The sequence below is a fragment of the Aulonocara stuartgranti genome (genome assembly GCF_965226115.1).
Source record: "Aulonocara stuartgranti genome assembly, chromosome: 3".
NCBI classification, from domain to species: Eukaryota; Metazoa; Chordata; class Actinopteri; order Cichliformes; family Cichlidae; genus Aulonocara; species Aulonocara stuartgranti.
In genome coordinates, this window is record NC_138941.1 from 73768103 (window position 1) to 73790306 (window position 22204).

Consider the following 22204-nt stretch of genomic DNA (forward strand, 5'->3'; position numbering starts at 1 on the left):
TAAAACCAACAACATATTTTTTTCGATTTCTTTTTCTATTTTTCTTTATCTATTTCTAGTTTTTTTATTTATTATATTATATATATATTGATATTTTTTGATATATTTATATATTATATTTATATATTTTTTTTATTTTTTCTATTTATTTCTATTTCTATTTTTTTCTATTTCTTTTTCTTCTGTTTCTATTTCTATGCTAATTTCTTATTTAGTAACTGGGGTAAAATGAGTAATATTAATAGAGTGTGATTGCCAATCCAGTAACTTAATTTAATGTTAATGAAAACTAACATTACGTCAAATTGTTGAGTTATAATTGTTGTTTAACTGAATCTTGATGTCAGAGGCCTTAAGCAGAATGCTGTGACAGCAGAGAAACACATGACCATCCTCCAAATATCATCTAGAAATAGAAATGTGTCCACTGTGGGACGTGTGAGGCTGACATTAATATGTCTTAAAGTGGGAGATGAAGAAATGACTCCAGGGCCCAAATCATGGAGACAAACATCAATCCACACTTCACTTTGTTTCCTGTCTCTAAAGTGGGAATATTTCAGTGTGATGAACAAACGGCCTCCAACAAATGAAGCTGATTTCCTTTTCCTGTCTTTTCTCCAGCGGCCTCAGCTTCTTCCTCTTTCCCCTGTCTTCTTCTGCAGACGCTCCTCTGTAGCTTCAAGCTGTTTCTCTTTACAAGGAGAGCTACAAACCTTTGCATCCAGCCACAAACACCCCATGGGCTCCTCTGGATCATCACACTCAGCATTTTCACAATAAAAGCCTCGTATTTATGGCTGCTCCACCCTGACATGTGACAACATCCAAATGACTGGATCAAAGTGTTTGAATGATCTCAGCAGCTTTAAAACTATTGATATTTATACATTTACACTGATTTGGACTAAACTAACAAAACTATTGATTTGATCCAAACTCACATCATGCCAGAGGCTTTTATTTTGAAGTTAGGATCATTTTAATGGTCTTCTTAGTTCATTTAAACACACAGTTGCTCCGCCTGACATTTTTGGCTTTTAGATCAAAACATCAAAGAATTTATTTTATTTGAATGAACTGAAAATAGATTCAAACTAAAAGCTTTTAGAGAATAAACTCCTGCATGACCTCTGACCTTTGCCCTGTGTCTACAGCACTGACCTCTGACTTTTAGCTCCACTTGTTTCTTCATCAGCATGTTTCCCTCCCTGCTGTAGACGGTGCAGGTGTAGGTCCAGTTGTCTCCATCTGTGGGGTGTTTCAGGGTCAGACTGAGGTCTCCAGTTTTCAGCAGGTCTTCATTCATCTTCGTTCGGTCTCTGTAAATCTGGTGCTGTTCTTCAGGCTGGTCAGAGCCGTTCTCATACACGTGGACCTTCCTGTTGCTTCTGTCCATCCACTCCACTTTAGCGTCTTCAGGCAGGTGAAGTGTGGTGTTGAAGGGCAGCTGGACAGACTCCACCCCTGAATCCACCTCCACCTGGGGGACTGAGAGGACAACAAAGCACAACATGAGCTTGGATGGAGACATTTGTGTTGACTCTAACAGGCTGAATGCTGCTGCTTCACTGGGAGCTCACTGTTAGATAGAAAGTGGTCAGTGTGAAGAGGAGACGCAGCAGAAAGATGAAGACTGACAGGAAGAAAGCAGTGAACAGACTGTTGGAGCTGCTGTTAGTGGGACAGGACTTTATTCAGTCTCTGAGGACCAGATTTGACTTGATGAAGCAGAGAAACACAGTCTGAGTGTTTCTGTCACACTCACTTCATCACACAGCTCAGTTTGACAACATGTGGAAGAATTTGATAGAAGCCTTCCTTTAGTAAAAGCACCAAGAAAACACCATGAAAACACCTCACTACACACAAAACTGCAGTACTGGCAAATTGTACATAAAGTATGAAAAGTCAAAGTACTTATTGTGCAGAAAAATGTTCCCATCAGTGTCTGTGGATCAATATTACTGCTGCACATGTTTAAGGCTGAGCTCATTTCAAATCCTTTCTATTGTGTTGAATCTGCAGTAATGCATCATATTCTATAAAATCATATGTTTGTAGTGGCTGTCCTGTGAGGACCACGTCTCTCTAAACAAACAGCTGTTAATGAGCTCACAAACACAGGCCTACAGCTGGATTTGAAAAAGTCCATTCAATAGAAAATCAATCTGTCTTCCTGTCTCTGTAATAATGTGAATTATTGTTTGCAAGATGGTTTGTTCCACAATGGATTGTGTTGCTGCACGGACTCTTTAGAGTGACACACGAGTAAGGATTGTTAGGTTGGCTGTGTCCCAATTCAGGGTCTGCACGCTTGAAGTACGCATTTTAAGTGCGATTACGTCACCGCCACGCGACGATGGCTGTCCCAATTCAAAGTGTACTTCAAATGCATACTTCAAATGCATACTCCAAATGCGCCGTCGATTTCCCCAAATATCAAGCGTGATCCGGTGCACGCTTCGTGGTCCCATATATCCCACAATTCATAGCGCGGTGGTGGGTGTGGATAATTTTGCCGCAAAATACGGCAGAAGGGAGCGGCCGAAGAGTGAACTGTCAATAGTAAGTACTCATGATGTCACTTATTTATGTGCGAATGTTTAATAATGAAAAAAATTAAAACATTGCTGTTGGCCACATGTCGGCAAAGTTATATGACATTAGTGATGTTTGTACTTTCAGCCTCTACATATATATATATATATATATATATATACATATATATATATATATATATATATATATATATATATATATATATACACATATATATATATATATATATCATAATAATCTGACAATACTATAACATTGGCCATATTATATTTACATTACCACAGTGAGATGACTTTAGTCTCATGAACAACAAGAGCTAATTGTTATTTACTAACTACTCTTGAACTGACTGTTCAGTACAGAAATGAAGCCCAACAATCATGTTTTACAGTCCTCTGGTCTCAGCCTCAGATACTCAACTAATCAAAGTGATGTCATGACAAAAATGCATGACCAACAAAACATTTTTTCTCCTTCATTTATGTCATACTATCTCGCGTTTCTCGCGGTTAGTATCATGGTTGCTAGGCAACCTGAACAGCACAACGAAGGCCAGACCGTCCCATTTCACAAGCCTCTCACTTCTGCACTTCTCGTACTTATAGTACGCACCGTACGTAGTACGCGTAGTGCGCGTACATCAAGCGTGCAGACCCTGAATTGGGACACAGCCGTTGTATGTTGCTGTTGCACATGGCACAGGACCAATCTGAGTCGCATGACTTCTTAATAAAACTTACTACCCCGTTTTGGTAGGAAATAGATATTCTGGAGTCTGTCGTGAATGAGACCAGAATATAACATGGTGGCAGCGGAGCGGATAGCGGAGCAGGTAGCGGAGTAAGCTGCACGGCCGGAGTGGAACCCCGGGAGACGCCTGTTGGAGCGGTGAGCAACTAGCGGCTAATCGAGTTAGCACCGCCGCGAGGCATTGAGGGCCTTAAAGCGCCGCCGACGCTGGTATTGGACTCCAGTAACCTGTCACGGACATGGAAGACCTGGAGGGACGAGTTTATACTCTATGTGGAGCTGACCATGGATTCAGACGGCGAACAGAAAAAAGTAAGCCTGTTCAGTTATCTCGTTGGTGAGAGCGGCAGGGAGCTGCTAGACACGCTAATGGGTGACACGGCGAGAGATCGGTGGACAGTTAAGGACATTATTGAGAAGTTTGACAATCATTGCAATCCTGTAGTTAATGAAACTGTGGAGCGTTGTCGGTTCTTCACGAGAAACCAAGGCGCCAGTGAGACAATCGACAGCTATGTGACGGAGGTAAAGCTGCTGACAAAAACGTGCAATTTTGGAGTAATAAGGGACTCACTGATTCGTGACAGGATTGTATGTGGACTTAACAACCCGAGTTTGAGGGAGAGACTGCTGCGTGAGAAAAACATGACACTGGATGCATGCATACAGCACTGCAGAGTTGCGGAGCTGTCACGGGAAAACAGCAAAAACCATTTCGGGAGCTGCAGTGGAGGAGGTGCATGCTGTGCGTGGAGCTGCGCGCCAGAAACGGATCGGCGACGCAGTGGACTGTAAGTTTTGTGGCAGAACACATGAAAAAAAGAAAGAAAAATGTCCAGCATACAGGAAGAAATGTAAAAAGTGTGGCAGAGAAAACCACTTTGCAGTTAAATGCATGGCACATTCAGAGCAGAAGAGAAGGACGAATGTACACAACATGACAGCATGTGAGAGTGATGAGTATGAGGATGTTCTCTGTGTTACAGAGGCAGACACACATGATTCAACTACAAAGAACACTGACAAAGTGAGAGGCACTCAACTCTTTGCAGGCATGCTGATGGGCAAAGAGATTGTAAATTTTCAGATTGACTGTGGTGCCAGTTGTAATGTAATGCCAATCTACCTGCTAAGCCCGAACACACAGTTGGAGGACACACAGACAGTGTTGATGATGTACAACAAAAGTAAGATAAAGCCGTTTGGAAAATGCAAAGTTAAGCTACGTAACCCGAGAAATCAGAAACTGTATCGGTTGGAGTTTCAAGTGGTTGACAAAGACTGTAAAGTACCACTGCTGGGCAAGAGAGCCAGCGAAGCGATGAAACTCATAAAAGTGCACAATGAAAAAATCTTGAAACTGGACAGCATCATTACTTCAGAGCACCCAACAGCCAATGAGTGGAACATGGATCAGATTAAGAAAAGAAAGAAAAGAAATTGTACTTTATTGGTCCCCGTGGGGAAAATCCCTCTCTGCATTTAACCCATTCACTCAGTGAAGCAGTGGGCACCCATTGGGCACCCGGGGAGCAGTGTGTAGGGACGGCACCTTGCTCAGGGGTACCTCAGGGTAGCTGTTCAGGGGAATCGAACCCCCGACCTTCCGATCATGGGGCCACCACTCTACCTAAAGCAGAGTATGCCGATGTCTTCACAGGAGATGGCTGTTTGGAGGGAGAGTTAAGGCTCCAGGTGGATGAAACTGTGAAACCAGTGCAGTTACCAAAACGGCGTGTCCCTATTGCAATGATAAAGCCGTTAAAAAAGGAGCTTCAAGATCTTCAGCACAGAGGGATCATTACACCAGTAGAATGCAGCACAGACTGGATCAGTGGGATGGTTGTGGTCCAACAGCAGAGTGGGGATTTAAGGGTGTGTATAGATCCAAAACCCTTAAACAAAGCCCTACAACGGAGCCACTTCCCATTGCCCACCATTGAGGACATTTTGCCAGATCTGTCAAAGGCTAAAGTGTTCTCTGTCTGCGACGTGAAGAGTGGATTCTGGCACGTGAAACTGGAGGAGGAGTCGAGCTACCTGACAACATTTTCGACTCCGTTTGGACGCTACAGATGGCTGAGGATCCCAATGGGGATAAGTCCAGCTCCGGAAGTGTTCCAGAGGAAGCTCACACAAGCTTTGGATGGTCTGGCAGGGATCTACATCATTGCAGATGATGTGCTGATCACGGGTCAGGGGGACACAGATGCTGGAGCAGTACGTGACCATGACGAGAAGCTGAGACAGTTTTTGACTCGTTGCAGGCAGAAAAACATTAAGTTAAACGCAGACAAGTTTAAACTTAAACAGAAGGAAACTACGTACATTGGACATCAGCTGACATGCAACAGTCTGAAAATAGACCCAGAGAAGGTTAGCTCTATAGAACAAATGCCCAGACCTACAGACGTGAAGGCAGTACAGAGACTGTTAGGTATGGTGAACTACTTAGCAAAGTTTTGCCCACATCTGTCTGACCACTGCGACATATTGAGACAACTGACACACAAAGACAGTGAGTGGAACTGGACGACTCGACATGAAGACGCATTTCAGAGACTGAAAGAGGCTATAGCATAGGCTCCAGTCCTGAAATACTACTGCCCAGAGGAAGAGCTGACAGTACAATGTGACGCTTCTGACAAAGGGTTAGGTGCAGCACTCATGCAGACGGGTAAGCCTGTGGCTTTTGCGAGTAGAGCACTTACACGTACAGAGCAAAGTTATGCCCAGATCGAAAAGGAGCTTTTGGCTGTAGTTTTCAGCATGGAGAAGTTTCATCAGTACACATATGGTCGTAAAGTGGTGGTACACAGTGATCACAAACTCTTAGAGACCATTGTAAGAAAACCGCTGTTGAGTGCACCCAAACGGTTGCAAAGGATGCTTATGCGCATTCACAAATATGACATAGATGTGGTGTATGTGCCAGGCAAAGACATGTTATTAGCAGACACGTTGAGTAGGGGATATCTTCCAGAGTGCTCACCACAGGGCTCCATAGAGGAGGAAATAGAGAGCATTAACATGGTCACTCATGCACCCATCTCACCTGACAGACTAAACAGCATAAGGACTGCTACACAAGAGGACAAAGCACTACAGATCCTCATAGATACAATTCACAGAGGTTGGCCGGCAGACAAAAGAGACACTGACGGTGACATCAGACCATACTTCTCATTCCAGGATGAACTGAGTAGTCAGGATGGACTTGTGTTTAGAGGTGAACGTCTTGTTGTCCCGACTACCATGAGACAGGAGATCATAGCTAGACTACACTCGACACACCTAGGTGTAGAAGGTTGTCTAAGGAGAGCCAGAGAGTGTGTGTATTGGTTAGGCGTGAACGAACAAATTAAGACTTATGTGACTAAGTGTGACATCTGCAGGTCAGTTGACTACAGACAGCAGAAAGAGACCTTGGTCCCACCTGAGATCCCGACTAGACCATGGGCTAAGGTGGGCTCGGACCTGTTTATTCTTGACAACAAGGACTACCTTATCACAGTGGACTACTATTCAAACTTCTGGGAAATTGACTATCTCCCGGACACTAAGTCCACCACAGTGATTAGAAAGTTGAAGGCTCACTTTGCCAGACAGGGCATCCCGGACATTGTTGTTTCAGATAATGGACCACAGTATACGTCCGGTGAGTTTCTGAGATTTAGTCGACTGTGGGATTTCCAGCACAAAACATCTTCACCAGGTTACCCTCAGAGTAATGGGAAGGCTGAATCAGCAGTGAAGACAGCAAAGAGGCTGCTGCTAAAGGCAAAAATGGCGGGGCAGGACCCGTATCTTGCGATTCTGGACCATCGCAACACACCATCACAAGGCCTGGAGACCAGCCCAGCTCAGAGGCTGCTCAGCAGAAGGACACAGACGCTTTTGCCAACCAGGACGAGCCTGCTAAGGCCAAAAGTCATTCCAGCCCTGCGGGAGTTGGAGATGAAACAGAAGCGCCAAAAATTGTGCTATGACCGATCAGCACGAGACATGGACTCTTTGAAGCTAGGGGACAGTGTCAGAGTTCAGCCTTTTGACCGCCATTCCACTTGGAGCAGGGGAGTGGTGATTGGGACTGTTGACCCGAGGTCCTATGAGGTTCAGTTGGACTCTGGAAGTGTCCTGAGGAGGAATCGGAGGCACCTGAGACATGCAGGCGTGATGGATCAAGAAAATGCCATGACAGACAGACACTGGGGCACTGAGCAGGTCAGTGACAGCTCCTTCAGAAACTCGTGGGCGCAGATCAAGACTGACGAGGTATCAGGGGGTGTCAGGACAAGGTCAGGCTGCAAAGTAGTTCCACCACTTCGGTACAAGGACTATGTTACATAATGAGGACTTCACAGCCTTTATTGTTTGAGGGGACGAGTTGTGTATTCTGTGGAAATTGATGTTCCCTACAGCTTGCAGAAATGTACATGTTTGAATAGTGGAATGCTTTTGTATTCTTTGAGTGTTTCATATTGTTTTCTCCCTCAGTAAGAAGAAGGACAAATCAAAACAAAAAAGGACTTCTGTTTTTTCCAAAAACAGAAAAAGAGAAGGGATGTAATAATGTGAATTATTGTTTGCAAGATGGTTTGTTCCACAATGGATTGTGTTGCTGCACGGACGTTTTAGAGTGACACACGAGTAAGGATTGTTAGGCTGTATTTTGCTGTTGCACACGGCACAGGACCAATCTGAGTCGCATGACTTGTTAATAAAACTTACTACCCCGTTGGGTAGGAAATAGATATTCTGGAGTCTGTCGTGAATGAGACCAGAATAAAACAGTCTCTCTCTATACTATCCAATAAAGACCAAACATCTTTAAACTGACAACAGTTGCCTGTTTAAGCTGCCGTCAAAGAGTTTTCACATTTTGGACACAAATATGAGCCTTTAAACTTTTTTCAGAATGTGGGCTACACATGCTTAGATCTGTTAGATTCTCCACATTAAACTTAATAACTTACACAGCTCAAATAGCATATGTGCTAACACTTTTAGCAGTCATATATGCTAACCCTACTTTTAAACTCACTGACTCATATTGAAACACTTCAAATTAATCACACACGAGTATTTCCCTCCTGGAAATCTTTAAATATTATTTACTTGTCACTAAACTTGCTAACATTAGGGAACAGAGCACGAGATAGTCTGAAGCTCTGTGAAGCTCTTGTTTGTTAACGGTATATGCTGCTTTCAAGTGCAGAACAACAAACTATTTGAACTGATCCAACTTTATTAACAGAGACAAAGCTTTGTGCATCAGTTGCTGTTTGCTGCTATAGATATAATCCAGCCGATGTGGAGATTTTCACACTTCTGCTAGAAATCATCTTCTAGTTATTGTGACTCAGATATGACTGATTATAGATGAGGACCAAAGAAGGTTTTTACTGAGATTTGAACTGACTTAGCTTAGCCTGTGTTTTAGCCACATGCTAAACAAACACATGTCCAGAAACTAGAAGATGTTACCTTTCAGATGAAGTCTCACACATGAACTTTGCTCCTACAGTTCATCTGATGAAGCTTTTACATTTGGGTGGAAATCAAATAAAAACCAAAACAGCCACAAACGCTAACACTGTAACATTATTGGATGGAGCTACTGAGACTGAACTAGGATATGTCCTTCAACGCACATATTAAACAAATATGTAAGACTGCGTTCTTCCATTTGTGCAACATCTCTAAAATTAGAAATATCCTGTCTCAGAGTGACGCTGAAAAACTAGTTCATGCATTTATTACTGCCAGGCTGGACGACTGTAATTCATTATTGCAGTCTGCAGACTGAGAGACAGCTTCTTTCACCAGGCCATCAGACTGCTGAACACTTCATAGACACCTCAGCTTCACTACTGGAACTTCAACATTATGCACTTCGTACTGTACAGTAATGCCACTGTTTTGCACATGTCTCAACTCTGTATATTTTTATATATTTTATTTTATTGTTTACTCTATTTAATTTGTAAAATATGTATACACACACACACACACACACACACACAGAAAACATATTTAGTATACACATCCAGAAATGCATATACTATATGCATATATATATATTGTACATATATTTATTAGTTTCAGATTTAGCCATTCTTATATTTTGCTTGTTTTACGTTATTGGATTTTGCACAACTCTGTTGCTTGTGAAGCTCGCACACAAGAATTTCACTCACATGTACTGTACCAATGTACCTGCACATGTGATGTGACAATAAAAGTGATTTGATTTGACATTATCAGGATGTCCAAAAAACTCGCTGAAAAGCCTTCAGCTAATCCAAAATGTTGCAGCAAGAGTCCTGACAGGGACTAGAAAGAGAGAGCATATTTCTCCTGTTTTGGCTTCCTTTCATTGGCTTCCTGTTAAATCCAGAATTGAATTCAAAATCCTACTCCTCACATACAAGGTCTTAAATAATCAGGCTCCATCTTATCTTAATGACCTTGTAGTACCATATCACCCTATTAGAGCACTTCGCTCTCGCTCTGCAGGCCTACTTGTTGTTCCTAGAGTATTTAAAAGTAGAATGGGAGGGAGAGCCTTCAGTTTTCAGGCCCCTCTTCTGTGGAACCAGCTTCCAGTTTGGATTAAGGAGACAGACACTATCTCTACTTTTAAGATTAGGCTTCAAACTTTCCTTTTTGCTAAAGCATATAGTTAGGGCTGGACCAGGTGACCCTGAATCCTCCCTTAGTTATGCTGCAATAGACATAGGCTGCTGGGGAATTCCCATTATGCATTGAGTTTTTCCTTTCCAGTCACCTTTCTCACTCACTATGTGTTAATAGACCTCTCTGCATTGAATCATATCTGTTATTAACCTCTGTCTCTCTTCCACAGCATGTCTTTATCCTATCTTCCTTCTCTCACCCCAACCGGTCGCAGCAGATGGCCCCGCCCCTCCCTGAGCCTGGTTCTGCCGGAGGTTTCTTCCAGTTAAAAGGGAGTTTTTCCTTCCCACTGTCGCCAAAGTGCTTGCTCATAGGGGGTCATACGATTGTTGGGTTTTTCTCTGTATCTATGAAGCGCCTTGAGGCGACTTTTGTTGTGATTTGGCGCTATATAAATAAAATTGAATTGAATTGAATTGAATCTCCTCCTTGAATCGCTACCTAATCGTGGTGGAGGGGTTTGTGTGTCCCAGGGATCCCAGGGGCTATGTTGTCTGGGGGCTTTTGCCCCCTGGTAGGGTCTCCCATGGCAAATTGGTCCTGGGTGAGGGACCAGACAAAGAGCGATTCAGAAGACCCTTATGAAAAGAATATCGAGGGAACAGTTTACCCTGCCCGGGATAGGGTTACCGGGGCCCCGCCCTGGAGCCAGGCCCGGGGAGGGTGCCCGAGGAGGGTGCCCGAGGGCGAGCGTCTGGTGGCCGGGCCTTAGTCCATGGGGCCCGGCCGGGCACAGCCCGAAGAGGAGACATGGGCCCATCCTCCCGCAGGCCCACCACCCGCAGGAGGCGCCATAGGGGTCGGGTACATTGTGTGCCGGGTGGCGGCCAGGAGCGGAGGCCCTGGCGGACTGACCCCCGGCTGCCAAGACTGGCAATAGGGACATGGAATGTCACCTCTCTGGTGGGGAAGGAGCCTGAGTTAGTGCGTGAGGTTGAGAGGTACCGGCTAGATATAGTCGGGCTCACCTCTACGCATGGCTTGGGCTCTGGAACCAGTCTCCTGGAGAGGGGCTGGACTCTGTCTCAGTCTGGAGTTGCCCCTGGTGAGAGGCGGCGGGCTGGGGTGGGTATTCTAATATCCACTCGGCTTGCTGCCGGTACGTTGGGGTTTTTCCCGGTGGATGAGAGGGTTTGTTCCCTGTGCCTTAGGGTCGGGGAACGGGTCCTGACTGTCATCTGCGCTTATGCGCCGAGTGGCAGTTCGGAGTACCCAGCCTTCTTAGAGTCCCTGGGGGGGGGGGGGGGGGGGGGGTGCTGGAAGGTGCTCCACCTGGAGACTCTGTTGTCCTGCTGGGAGACTTCAATGTTCACGTGGGTAACGACAGCGGGACCTGGAGGGGCGTGATTGTGAGGAACGGCCTCCCTGATCTGAACCCGAGCGGTGCTTTGTTATTGGACTCCTGTGCTAATCACAGTTTGGCCATAACGAACACCCTGTTCGAACATAAGAGTGTCCATAAGTGCACGTGGCACCAGGACGCTCTAGGCCGTAGGTTGATGATTGATTTTGTAATCGTATCACCAGACCTGCGACCATATGTTCTGGACACTCGGGTAAAGAGAGGGGCTGAGCTGTCAACTGATCACCACCTGGTGGTGAGTTGGATCAGGTGGCGGGGGAGGACGCTGGACAGACCTGGTGCACCTAAACGCGTAGTGAGGGTGTGCTGGGAACGTCTAGCAGAGGCCCCAGTCCACGAGATCTTCAACGCACACCTCCGGCAGAGCTTCAACAGCATTCCGAGGGAGACTGGGGACATTGAGTCCGAATGGACCATGTTCAGCGTCTCCATTGCCGAAGCTGCTGCATTGAGCTGCGGCCGCAAGGTGGTTGGTGCCTGCCGTGGTGGTAATCCCCTAACCAAATGGTGGACACCAGAGGTGAAGGGAGCCACCAGGCTGAAGAAGGAGTCCTATCGGGCTTGGCTAGCCTGTGGGACTCCGGAGGCAGCCGACAGGTATCGACAGGCCAAGCGGAATGTGGCTCGGGCAGTGGCTGAAGCAAAAACTCGGGTGTGGGAGGAGTTCGGAGAGGCCATGGAAAAAGACTTTCGGACTGCCTCGAAGAGATTCTGGCAAACCGTCAGGCGTCTCAGGAGGGGAAAGCGGTGCTCTACCTGCACTGTGTATAGTGCTGGCGGAGCGCTGCTGACGTCGACTGAGAAAATTGTCAGGCGGTGGAAGGAATACTTCGAGGACCTCCTTAATCCCACTGACACGTCTTCCGAGGAGGAAGCAGAGTCTGGGGATGAGGGGAATGACCCGCCAATTTCCGGGGGCGAGGTCACTGAGGCAGTTAAACAACTCCTTGGTGGCAGAGCCCCTGGTGTTGATGAGGTCCGCCCCGAGTTCCTGAAGGCTCTGGACGTTGTAGGGCTGTCCTGGTTGACACGCCTCTGCAATGTTGCGTGGAGATCAGGGGCAGTACCTGTGGACTGGCAGACCGGGGTGATTGTCCCCATCTTTAAGAAGGGGGACCCGAGGGTGTGTTCCAACTACAGAGGGATCACACTCCTCAGCCTCCCTGGGAAAGTCTATGCCAGGGTGCTGGAAAGGAGAGTTCGTCCGCTAGTCGAACCTCGGATACAGGAGGAACAATGCGGTTTTCGTCCTGGTCGCGGAACACTGGACCAGCTCTTTATCCTCTCGAGGATACTTGAGGGTGCATGGGAGTTTGCCCAACCAGTCTACATGTGTTTTGTGGACTTGGAGAAGGCATTCGACCGTGTCCCTCGGGGTGTCCTGTGGGAGGTGTTGCGGGAGTATGGGGTGTCTGGCCCATTGTTACGGGCCATTCGATCCCTATACAACTGTTGTAAGAGCTTGGTTCGCATTGCCGGCAATAAGTCGGACTCGTTCCTGGTGGGTGATGGGCTCCGCCAGGGCTGCCCTTTGTCTCCGGTTCTGTTCATAATTTTTATGGACAGGATTTCTAGGCGCAGCCAAGTGGCTGATGTCATGGTCCTGGGTCCCCTGACCCAGCGTTTTTAGTTCCTTGTGATGTTTGTAATATTGTACTTGTGTGAGTTATTCTATGGTTTCTAGTTTCGATCCCTTGCCCTTCATGTTTCTCTGTGTCCCCTCTGTTCTGTGTAGTCTGTGTCTGCATGTTTGAGTTCCCCTCTGTGTCTCTCGGTTCTTAGAGTCCTCTGCCTTATGGTTTATGTCTCTGTGTTTCTTAGTTGCTGTCTCCACTGTGTCAAGTTTGCGTCTCTGTGTGAAACTTCCTGTTTTACTTTGATGGTCCGTGTCTTATGTGAATGTGTCCTGCTTTGCTTGTCTCGTCAGTCCTGATTTCTCCCAGCTGTGCCCTCCTTCTGTGTCTCATTCCCCTCGTTACTTCCCAGTGTATTTAAACCCTGTGCTTCTCTGAGTCAGTGTCGCGTCGTCCCTCATGCTGTGTGGATCTCCTTGTGTCTCTCTGTGAGTGCTTAGTTTGTTGTTCCCAGTTTAGTTTGTCTGTTTTTTCCCTGCCAGCAAATAAAGCTGTGTTTTGAGTTCACCTCCCCGAGTCTGTGAGTCCTGCAATTTGGGTCCAACTCCTGCCTGCCGCACAGCGATTCATGACAGCTGAGGGCTTTCGCTTTGGTGGCCTCAGAATCTCATCTCTGATTTTTGCGGATGATGTGGTTCTGTTGGCTTCATAGGGTGAGGGCCTCCAGCTCGCACTGGAGCGGTTCGCAGCCGAGTGTGAAGCAGCGGGAATGAGTATCAGCACCTCCAAATCTGAGGCCATGGTTCTCAGCCGGAAAAGGGTGGAGTGCCCACTCCGGGTCGGGGATGAGTTCCTGCCCCAAGTGGAGGAGTTCAAGTATCTCGGGGTCTTGTTCGCGAGTGATAGGAGAAGGGAGCCGGAGATCGACAGACGGATTGGGGCTGCAGCTGCAGTAATGCGGATGTTGCACCGGTCCGTCGTGGTGAAGAGGGAGCTGAGTGTAAAAGCGAAGCTCTCAATTTACCGGTCAATCTACGTTCCTACCCTCACCTATGGCCACGAGCTGTGGGTAGTGACCGAAAGAACGAGATCGCGGCTACAAGCGGCAGAAATGAGCTTCCTGCGAAGGGTGGCTGGCCTCTCCCTTAGAGATAGGGTGAGAAGTTTGGCCATCCGGGAGGGGCTCAGAGTAGAGCAGCTGCTGCTCCACATCGAAAGGAGCCAGCTGAGGTGGTTCGGGCATCTGACAAGGATGCCCCCTGGGCACCTCCTGGGTGAGGTGTTCCAGGCATGTCCCACCGGGAGGAGGCCCCGGGGCAGACCCAGGACACGCTGGAGAGATTATATCTCTCGGCTGGCCTGGGAACGCCTTGGTGTTCCCCTGGATAAGCTGGAGGAGGTGGCTGGGGAGAGGGAGGTCTGGGCCTCTTTGCTTAGGCTGCTGCCCCCGCAACCCGGCCTCGGATAAAGCGGATGAAGATGGATGGATGGATGAATTGAATTGAACCACCATCATGAGTCTGACCTCTGACCTTTGACCTGTATCTACAGCACTGACCTCTGACAGTGAGCAGCACTTCTTTCTTCATCAGAATGTTTCCCTTCCTGTTGTAGATGGTGCAGATGTAGGTGGAGTGGTCTCCATCTGTGGGGTGTTTCAGGGTCAGACTGAGGTCTCCAGGTTCCAGTAAGTTTCTTTTCATCTTTGTTCGGTTCTTGTATTCATCGTCCTGTTCTTCAGGCTGGTCAGAGCCGTTCTCATACACGTGGACCTTCCTGTCATCTCTGTCCTTCCACTCCACTTTAGCGTCTTTAGGCAGGCGAAGTGTGGTTTTGCAGGGCAGCACGACAGACTCCATCCCTGAGTCTACCACCACCTGGTAAACTGAGAGGACAACAAAGCACAACATGATGACATCAGCAGCAGCTGTGATGGTCACATGACCTCCCTGTCCCCTCATTGTCTTCTAGTCTCAGTCAGATTGTGTCTCAGTTTGTTCCTGATGTGTTCCTGACTCGTTCTTTGGTAACTAGTCTGCAGCATCCTGTAAAGTGCTCCAGACATGTTGGATGAAGAGCAGAAGAACAGACAGCCTGAGCCTCCACAGTCGGCCATGTCTCACACACATCAGCACAAAAACCATGAAGATCTCATGTGTCTGCTCTGAACATCTGAAGCTCTCCACCACATGACTGAGCACAACTCAAGGAGGAACATTTACTGAAGCTGCTGCAACATTTACTGTCAGCACATGTTTCCATGTCAGCCTGCTGTTTACCACCACAGAAGAAGAACAGCTTGTACATGTCACTACCTGATCCGCACCACGCATGTGCGAAAGGTGTCTACTTCCACTCGAAGCATTTCACGATAGTTACGGGTCAGAGTATCTGTTAAGATGTTATCAATATTAAGTATCTTTCAATATTAAGTATGTTATCAATATTAAGTATCTCTTAAAATGTCTGCAATAATGATCTGTTTCTACAGCACTGACCTTTGACCTGCAGCACTACTTTCTGTCTCAGGATATCTTTGTCCCTGTAGATGGTGCAGATGTATCCTCCACTGTCTCTCTCTGTGGGGTATTTCAGGGTCAGGCTGAGGTCTCCAGTTCTCAGCAGGTCTTCATTCATCTTAGTGCGACCACAGTAAAGGTTGTCCTGGTTCTTAAGGTTGTCACTCCTGTTTGAATACACATGGGCTACCATGAGTTCTGGGTCAGAGCGAGTCCACTCCACTGTGGTGTCCTCAGGCAGGTCAGGTGTTGTTTTGCAGGGCAGGATGACAGACTCTGAGCCTTCCTCCACCTTCACCTCCACCTGCTGGTCTGAGACAACAATGAACCACAATATCAGTTGTAGAGATTTCTATGGGCAATGCATGGTCGATTTTCCCACAGACAACCACACTGGCCTCCATGTGGAACAGAGGCCAACAGTGAGTATTGGTTCCCACCTCTAGCCTACACAGGCCCCAAGGGTAAAACTTTTCTGTGAGCGTCAGTAGTCATGGTAACTGAACTGCATATGTACATTTTTTTCTTTTTGGGTCTGTCCTGCACACAGTAATACAATATAATAATTATAAAATAATATAGTTTGACTCTCTCTTTTTGGGAATGACAATTCAATTGGAAGAAATTCCTGCAAAAACATTTTATTCGTAATTTTGCATTGCATTTGTTCACAATTTGGTACTTTGCACATTACCAGCTGGTGAGGTCATGGCTACACTGTCCCCATGGACACCAGAAAACATTAATTCGAGTTTGTCATATTTTACAGTGAAGGCTCCCACAATCATATAACCTCCTATGAGGAGGTTATCATGGGTCGTAGACTGTCTCAAACCATCACTCATAAGGCTACTCTGTTCATACAAACCACCAAAACACTAATAACACATTTACACGGCTGCTGTAAACCCTTCCTGTCTGAAATGCGCAGTTTCCAAACTCTGAAACTTTTCCATATTTTTGGAGTTTCTTACCAAGGAGTAGGAACGGCAGCAACTTTTTCATCATTCTTCAAAGCAGAACAGCCAGCACAGAGTCCTGATCACTCCACTCATAACTGAGTGAATCCACATCTTAACACTCAGCCATTCCTGCCTCACTGCTAACGAACAGAGAGTATTTCCTGCCCAATCTCTGATCCAGTAAACCGGTTCAACATGCTCCGAGTCTTAGTCTGAACTTGAAGTTGATAAACTCTCTGGGGCGTGGGTGGTGCATGAGTCACCGTGGAAAGAGCAGAGCCTCCATTTGGTTTCAGTTTGGATCATGTTTATCCTTTCATTTAATTAAAGAACCACATAAGTTTGAAATAATGTCACATATTTGAACTTCCGGGATCAATAACACATAAGAAAGGTTATCAGAGAACCATCAGCGGCTGATACGCAACATTAAGGTGGATGTGAAAAAAATACCGCTGGTCTCCAGGTGTGGCTGGTTGTGGGAGAAGTGCTCAGGGACCCTCCCCAAAGTGCAACACCACAAAAACATGTTGCTGCTTCACTCACATACAGTGGCGTTTCTCCCAGATCACTTTATACTGCACGGCCATCTAGTCCTATCGATCATTCTGATGTGATGAATAAAAATGTGAATTTTTTTAATTAGGAGAATTATTAAATAATTTCTTCTTACCGTGAAAATATAAAAGTTCCTCAGTACCTGCTTTTTTCCTCAACATTTTTACTAATATATAAATTTACAGTGATGAACTCGACACACTTTGAGGAAGTAATTTAAAGTAGACGTCCATTAAAAACACAGTCACCAAACTTTATTGTGTTTTGTTGGTGTTGCACTTTGTAGATGGCCTTAATAATGAAGATGAGTGTGGACTTTTATTGGTGCTTATACCACGATGGTGTCAGGGCCACAGCACTCGCATGTATGGAAGGGATAGACACCTGTAATTCATATCTCAGAGCAAAACAATCAAATATTATCACATCTCTGTATTTAATATTCTACCCAAAAATACCAAAAAAATAAAAATTGATAATACAAGTTTATTTTCATCACATAAACATGTAAATAATCTCCACAGTACTGTAGATGACAGACTGATGAAGGAGTCCTCAGAAGGATTGAGTTTAACAGCCATTTGCCTTCATGACACATTGCTCAGAGATTTTGGTCCATGTTGAAAATGTATTTTTCTGTAAACCACAGAGAGGGTTTGGAAACAGCAGGTCAGCATTTTCTGAAATAGCAGCCTGGCTTATTTAAACAGCCACACTTGTTGGGGTTGAAAATGATTAAATAAAGCCGTTTTATTATTTTTATATACACAATGCCGTGCGTTTGTAATCGAGTTGGTGATTCGTGTTTTTAGGGTCAAAAGCTTCATCCAGAGCTATGACTGGGCTGAAATATTGAAGAGCAGACGTAGAGTGATTAAGGGTCCTTTTGCTGCATGCTTACACATCACACTAGATAATGGTTATAAAGATATTCTCTGGACCAAAGGGAGTCTGAACAGAATGTCCTGAACTAGATCTTAGAATCAGCAGCAGGATAATATTAAATAATGAAGGCTAGGCAGGAAGGTGATTTTCTTTTCTCTTTCTTACAGAGGAAGGAGCAAATACGAGGCGAATTTGGACATGAACGAAGAAAGGATCCGTAGGGATACAGCAGACTGCCATGTTGGTTCTGGAAGAAGATGGACATAATAATGCTTGTTATTGTCGCAGTATAAAAACTGTACGGCCCAATCAGAATCATCCTTTGTGTGAAGACAGATGGTTGATTTCACACAGAGGTCCAGTGCTGTAACTTGTACTTTCACCCACTGAAGCAAATTAAATCTTTTTAAAATGTCAGATATTTTTTCTGTACTTCCTTCTGAAAAAACTTGAACACCTCTGAGAGAGGTTACACCTCTGTCAGTTTCCTTTACTTCACTTTGAGTTCAGTCTGAAACACTGTCTGAGACCAGAAAAATAAAGAGTGGAGAGCCGCTTCACCAAGAGGTCTCTTCTCGTCTGCTCGTGTGTTTTGTGGATCAAAGAGTTCCCAGTTTCTCTGACTGCTGACTGTTTCTGATAGGAAACCCTTAATGACCACAACAAGAACAACTGTTGATCATTTCTGATTGTCTACTTGCTGCATTCCTATTAGTTCCTATTATTTTTCTTCTCCTCTCTCCTCCACCTGTTACAGTGAGGGAACGTCCTCCATGATGGAGGAGCTGCTGGAAAGTGCTGAGAGTTTCCTCCAGAGTGAGACCTCTGTCACAGTTCAGAGGATCTACGGCAGCAGAGACCTTCATGGACACTAAAAGTCTCAAACACACAACAACAACATCACACTGACTCCACTCTGACATCACTGATCAATAATCAAAGAACACACAGATCAAACTGATTGATCAGCCATCAGAGGAGTCGGATCAATGGAGCTGCTTCTGTTCCTGATGTCCCCTGTTTGATCCTGGACCTGAACTCTCCCTGCAGAGGAGACACAAGACAGTCAGAGACACACACACACACACACACACACACACACACACACACACACACGCATACACATACACACACACATACACACATACACATACACATACACACACACACACACACACACACACACATACACACACACACACACACACGCATACACATACACACACACACACACATACACACACACACACACGCATACACATACACATACACACATACACATACACACACACACACACACACACACACACACACACACACACACACTGTGGAGCAGGGAAATTATTTTACTGCTATCCGGTTGTTCAGTGATGACGCGATGAATCCTACTTCCGGGTCTAAAGTAGTCTGCGTTTAATATGGCTTTTGTGTTGTTAACATGTTTAATGTTTTGTATTTTCTTCTATTTAATCTCAAAAAGCTCCTAAAACAGTCAGTGATCACTGTTGACCTCCCTCAGCTTTTATTACTGCTAATCATTTATTTAAGCTAAGTTTTTAAAACCTTAGGATGTAACTACAGCCCAGCCCATGCAGCAGTATATGAACGACTAACCTCGTATTGTGGATGGATTATCTCAGTTGTTCTCCTGGCTGAAGTTTGGTCCTTTTACAGCATCCTGCCATGCGATTACATTTGTTCCTGACCACCGAGAACACTCACGTTAACTTTTATCGAGTGGAAAAAAAGTTAGCTTGTTCATATTATGCTAACATAGCTGTGTCGCTAGCAGTCACGTAGCACATCATTATATACCAGCTAGCCCAACTTCAGTAACCTTACAAACGTCACTGCTGTTTAGTTTTCTGTCTTCATTTATGCTGCAAGTGATAGCAGAGCTGTACGTTTGAATTTGTTTCCAAAACCCCGCAGTCAGGACATGCTATATTGTATTTAGATAGAAGCTAGCGAGCTAACTCCCTGCTAACTTCTAACCCCGTTAAATGTCATAAATTCCGTTTTCATGGATGCCTGGATGTTAAACTCAATTGTTACACCTGGTAGAGCAGAACGCTGATCATTTTATTAAAGATGAAAGACTTTAGACAGTTTTTCAGCTCTCAGTAATGCCACAGTGATCGTTTGATATATGGACCTGCAGCGGAGTTTAGACCCAGACACGGCTAGTGACGTCAGACTGAACAACCGGATAGTTAAATAATCATCATCATTACCATTGCATTAATAATATAAGCTGCAGCATTGATATTGTATTCAGAGGTTTAAACAGTGTGTGTGTCTTTCAGAAAGACTAAGTTGCAGGAGTTGACAGGAAGTTGCAGAAGGCTTTGCAGAACTGAAACCGAAAGTCATTCTGAGGAGCAGGTTAGACGAGGCTATTTGAATTACTAGGTTATTCAAATTGTCTGTTATACTTTTATATTCTTTTACTAAGCTCTTAGTAGAGGTTCTTGATTAAAACATTTATTCAACATAGTACATGTAGTTTCAGTTAGGTTATTACACATAAGGATGAGCCTGTGGTCTGGTAAAAGGTCAGAAGTGCAACGGGTGAATTGAGAGAACATTTGAGGACGACACACACACACACACACACACACTCAGTTAGAGAGAATCATTTATAGGTGGAAGTTTAATCATGTTTTGCTCAGGGTTGCGAAAGAGCAGTTTGTCGCAGAACTGCTGCTGAGGTGTCAAGATGACAAGAGAGCATCCGGCAGTGACAGGAAGTACCGGCCATGAAGATAGAAAACAACGTTCTTTTAAACTGTGTTAAAAGTCATTGTGGTTTTGATTTGATGTGTGTATATATTCTGTCTGTGACGTATGAAGGGGCATCGTTAATTCAAACCCTGATGCTATAAAAATCTGTGTATGCTTTGATTAAGTCGAAGATTAATTCCTGTCTGCGTACAGAGTCGTCTTCCCACGCGTGTATTCATTAAAATCAATTGTTTGACCAAGATCTTCTGGACCTGGTTGTTTGTACTGTCCTTCTCAATTATGTGAACCTTAACAACACACACGCACACACACGCACACGCACACACACAGACCTTTGACTATGAGCTGCACTTTCTTTGATCTGAAGCAGATGTTCCTGTTATACAGTCCACAGTCATATTTCCCACTGTCTCTCTCTGTGGGGTGTTTCAGGGTCAGACTGAGGTCTCCAGTTTTCAGCAGGTCTTCATTCATCTTCGTTCGGTCTCTGTAAACCTGGTGCTGTTCTTCAGGCTGGTCAGAGCCGTTCTCATACACGTGGACCTTCCTATATTTAGGTTCATAGCGTTGCCACACCACTTCAGCATCTTCAGGCAGGTTTTGTGTGGTTTTGAAGGGCAGCTGGACAGACTCCGCCCCCTCCTCCACCTCCACCTGACACACTGAGAGGACAACAAACACAACATGAGCTGTACAAAGTGTGATTAGTGTTCAGAGCAGCATCATGTGACTCTTGTTCTGCACTAAATGAAGCGATGGAGTGGCGCCTCCTTCAGGCAGAGAAACAGCTCATGGAGAGAAATAATTATTAGAGCAAAAACAAGAGTGGAGCTGCAAAGAAGGCCGAGAGGAACGCTGCAGAAAACTGTTCATGTGTGAATTCATCACTTCATAGATTTCTTTGAGCACTAAAATCAGAGCTGCTTCTATTTCTAATATGACAGCTGTACATTAGAGCTGCAACACTTTAAATGTGAGCCATAAAAACATGATACTCTAGCCCACTGAGACTGAACCACCATCATGAGTCTGACCTCTGACCTTTGACCTGTATCTACAGCACTGACCTCTGACTTTCAGCTCCACCTTTCTCTTCAGCAGGATGTTTCCCTCCCTGCTGTAGACGGTGCAGGTGTAGGTCCTGTTGTCTCCATCTGTGGGGTGTTTCAGGGTCAGACTGAGGTCTCCAGTTTTCAGCAGGTCTTCATTCATCTTCGTTCGGTCTCTGTAAGCCTGGTGCTGTTTGTGAGGCTGGTCAGAGCCGTTCTTATACACGTGGACGTTATCACCATCACTGTCCACCCACTCCACTTTAGCGTCTTCAGGCAGGTGAAGTGTGGTGTTGAAGGGCAGCTGGACAGACTCCACCCCTGAATCCACCTCCACCTGGGGGACTGAGAGGACAACAAAGCACAACATGAGCTTGGATGGAGACATTTGTGTTGACTCTAACAGGCTGAATGCTGCTGCTTCACTGGGAGCTCACTGTTAGATAGAAAGTGGTCAGTGTGAAGAGGAGACGCAGCAGAAAGATGAAGACTGACAGGAAGAAAGCAGTGAACAGACTGTTGGAGCTGCTGTTAGTGG

The 22204-nt window shown here is 45.4% G+C and overlaps 1 protein-coding gene across 5 annotated transcripts in view; it reads right to left on the minus strand.

The window, feature by feature from the left end:
- LOC309703501 (butyrophilin-like protein 2) overlaps window positions 1–22204 on the minus strand; it is a 522068-nt gene that overhangs the window by 185827 nt on the left and 314037 nt on the right. For 3 of the 5 annotated variants that reach the window (XM_082528379.1, XM_082528381.1, XM_082528375.1), the window contains exon 3: window positions 15447–15779. In XM_082528379.1, the coding sequence (XP_082384505.1) occupies window positions 15447–15779 (333 nt within the window). Of the gene's footprint in view, window positions 1–15446; window positions 15780–16441; window positions 16586–18520; window positions 18917–20949; window positions 21280–21684; window positions 22012–22204 lie in introns of those variants that run through there. The other 2 variants (XM_082528380.1, XM_082528382.1) reach the window with 2 other exon arrangements.